Source organism: Apis dorsata, unplaced genomic scaffold (genome assembly GCF_000469605.1).
Source record: "Apis dorsata unplaced genomic scaffold, Apis dorsata 1.3 scaffold_376, whole genome shotgun sequence".
Lineage (NCBI taxonomy): Eukaryota > Metazoa > Arthropoda > Insecta > Hymenoptera > Apidae > Apis > Apis dorsata.
In genome coordinates, this window is record NW_006263639.1 from 399,631 (window position 1) to 402,871 (window position 3,241).

The following is a 3,241-nucleotide window of genomic DNA, read 5'->3' on the forward strand; positions in this document are numbered from 1 at the left end:
AATATATAAAATAAATATATAATTATTATAATATGACAATTTCGTTTTATAATAAGTATATTTCTATGTTTCAATTTATATTATTAACTTGTTATTCCATCATTATTTATATGTCTTATATTTTGCCGTTAACTTACATAAGTTCGATCATTATTATTCCTACTATTTTCTAAATGATTTTCATGAATATGATTGTATTTGTTGTTCATGATTTCCGGCTAATCAATGCATAATAGGATGTGATTTGTAGCTACCCGGAAATTATATTGAAGTGAAACTATCGGCGAAGCTTTATTCGTAATATTTAGCGTTGTTTTTGAAATAGGTATTACAGTTCGGTTCACAAGTGAAATGCTTCCTCTACGATTTCATTTGAAGTCTGCACGTTAGTTAGTGGTTGATTATGTAATATTTTATAACTTTAGCAAGTTGTGTTGCATCACGTTTACTTAATTGCTGTTACAATAAATATTCTATGTGTATCTTGATAATTATAATAATAATAAAATAAGATGCAATATTATTCTGAAAAAAATACACAAATAGTTTCTTTATAATATTAATTCATCTATTTAATTCGAATAATTTTGATTGTTGATTGTAAAATTTAAAAAAAGAATTTTCGAATGCAGATCTTAATTATTTGAAATTAATAAGGAAAAAAATTTAATGCTAACCGGTGAAATTTAAAGAAAATTTCATGTGCATTAAACCAATGTTTGATAATATTTAACTAAATATTTTAATTTATTTTAGAATTTTATAATGCTCAAGGATATTGCTATTATATAATGTTAATAAAATATATCAATATTCTAATTTGAATATACTTACTATGCTTTTCACATAACTGTGACATGCTTTAGAGAATACGCATAAGCGCTGAAAAAATATTTTTTAGTATTATGTTGCAGGTGGGAAAAAGTGGGATGTGTCGGGTTACAGATAACATCCATGCATATTTTAGATTCTTCGAGAAATATCGAATAAAAAATATAAAATATTTATATATAAGAAATATAGAAGACAATGTAATTCATTTTTCGATAAATAAATAATTAAATATTAAATATATAATTTTAGTTAATATATAAAAAAAATTTTTAAAAATTAAGTTTAGAGTTAAAGATTCAGAACCAGATTCTATAAATTTTCCAAGTAAATAATTTTATGAATAAAAATGTCTATTTCGTAGCATTTTCTTATACAACTTAATATTATGCGCTCTGATGGAGGATGAATACTACTATGATTTCTGTGGGAAAATATGATTTGCCGTATAAATAACGTATTAATTTTTACTTAAAATACTATTTTCTAGAAATTTACATGGAATTTATGAAGAGTATTATTAAAAAAAATTCATACATAGATCGATAATTTTCTTGAAATTTTTTTAATTCGATTTAAAACAATATTTCTTAGAAAAATTTTAATATTATATCTTTTTTACTTTTAGGCATTTTTATATTTCACAGATTCTGTCTTCGTTATTTCCGCTAATGATGCTCTTCTTACAATAAATTGCCACTAAAACTGACTAATTAAACTGGAATTGCGCGTATTCTTCGGACTTTGTTCAAGAGCCATTTTCGTCGTAAATATTCGCGAAAGCGGGGCAAGAAAGAACAAACAGAAAGTTATAATATACTATTACTGAATTAATACGACTACCGCAAAGAGTTTATTATTTAACGAATTAATAAATTTTGAAATATAATATAATATAGATATCAAGTTTCATTTATTCAATAAAAATTAAAATTAACTATTAATAATTATTTTAATATGTATATTTATATGTATGTAATAATTAATAACTAATATTTTAATCAATTTTGACGATTATAAATTTGACATAAATTGAAATATTTAATAATATAATTAAATATAATTATTAAAAGTAAATAAATACAAATGGAAATCAATAAATACTATTTATAAATTTTTCAATATTATGGCATACGTGATAATGTTCAATTATTTCAATCCTCTGCTTTAATAAAAAAAAAAAAAAAAAGAAAAAAGAAAGAAAAAAAATATATTCATGTTTTATTCAAAAGAATGATGACAATTTCTCTTCATTTAATTTAGAATTAGTTCGATCGTACTAATTCAGAGAACACTGTATAATCGGCTTAAGAAACATAACGAAGTCGTAAATTAGAGAGTTAAGTGGTCCATTGATATAAGCATATCTAGGAGCACTTTGCACTTCTTGAAACAGTTGAAACGTAAAAGTTATATATACGGATTGATATGTAAAATTTATAATATATACATTATATGAAAAATTTTATATTTCTAGCCTACAGTTTTGCTATTTTTTTAAATATATTATAATAAAATAATTGATATTATAAGTTCAGACATTATTCTAAAACATTTAAAATTAGATATATAAATTTTTATTTATGATCATTTTTATAATAAAATTCAATTTTACTAATTATATTTTCTGATTCACTTTAAATTCTTATCTATATCGTTCTAAAAAAAAATAAAATTTTTGTTATTTTCAATAAATCTCAAAAATTTAATTTTATTTAAAATTATTTCATTTATGATAAAATTAAATACCCAATATTTTTTAAAATGTTAATAAAGTTCCATTTTAATATTCAACGTTTCTAATAACTGTTCCTAAATCTCGATGCATTATATCTTTCCTATTAATTAATCAATGATAGCAAATTTTTTTCACAAACCAACGATAATTCATTTCCGTAAGAATAAAATAAATAATTGGGTTTACGATTCTCGTATTTTCGTGAATCAGATTACCAATACCTCAACCTTCCAATTAAATCAATGATCCTGGGATCCCCCAAGTAACAAGAGACAAAAGCTTCCGGGAAGGTTGCTAGAAAGAGGCTCGTGCCGACGCACGTGGCTTTAACCCTGTCGAGCGGGTGTCTGGTTGTCCGGTATCCGCTTACAGGAAGCGGGCTATTTACCGTTTTTACTCGAGTGTCACTTACAGCCGTCTGGTTTCCTCGTCACGTGCCACAGGGAAGCGGAAGAGCGCCGTGGAATTGCTCCAGGAGACGAAGGCGTTCTACGTGAAGAGCGAGACCGTGCTGGACCGGAAACAGGAGCTGAAGAACAGCGGTCATCTTCAGGTATCGCAGCTGAGCGCACCGAGCGCGCCACCTCGGTTGCTGAGGAAATGCGGGAACACGTCGACCTGTTCGATGCAACCGACGTCGCCGTCGCAGTTACCACCTGCTCCGATGACGCC

General features: G+C 26.5%; 1 protein-coding gene across 7 annotated transcripts in view; it reads left to right on the forward strand.

The window, feature by feature from the left end:
• The window catches only part of LOC102679702, a 47,686-nt gene that overhangs the window by 38,260 nt on the left and 6,185 nt on the right, over positions 1 to 3,241 (forward strand). For 3 of the 7 annotated variants that reach the window (XM_031511984.1, XM_006618808.1, XM_006618810.1), the window contains one exon: positions 3,013 to 3,241. The exons of 3 other annotated variants lie outside the window; for them this stretch is intronic. In XM_031511984.1, the coding sequence (XP_031367844.1) occupies positions 3,013 to 3,241 (229 nt within the window). Of the gene's footprint in view, positions 1 to 2,983 lie in introns of all 7 variants that reach the window. One more of the 7 variants, XM_031511983.1, reaches the window with a different exon arrangement.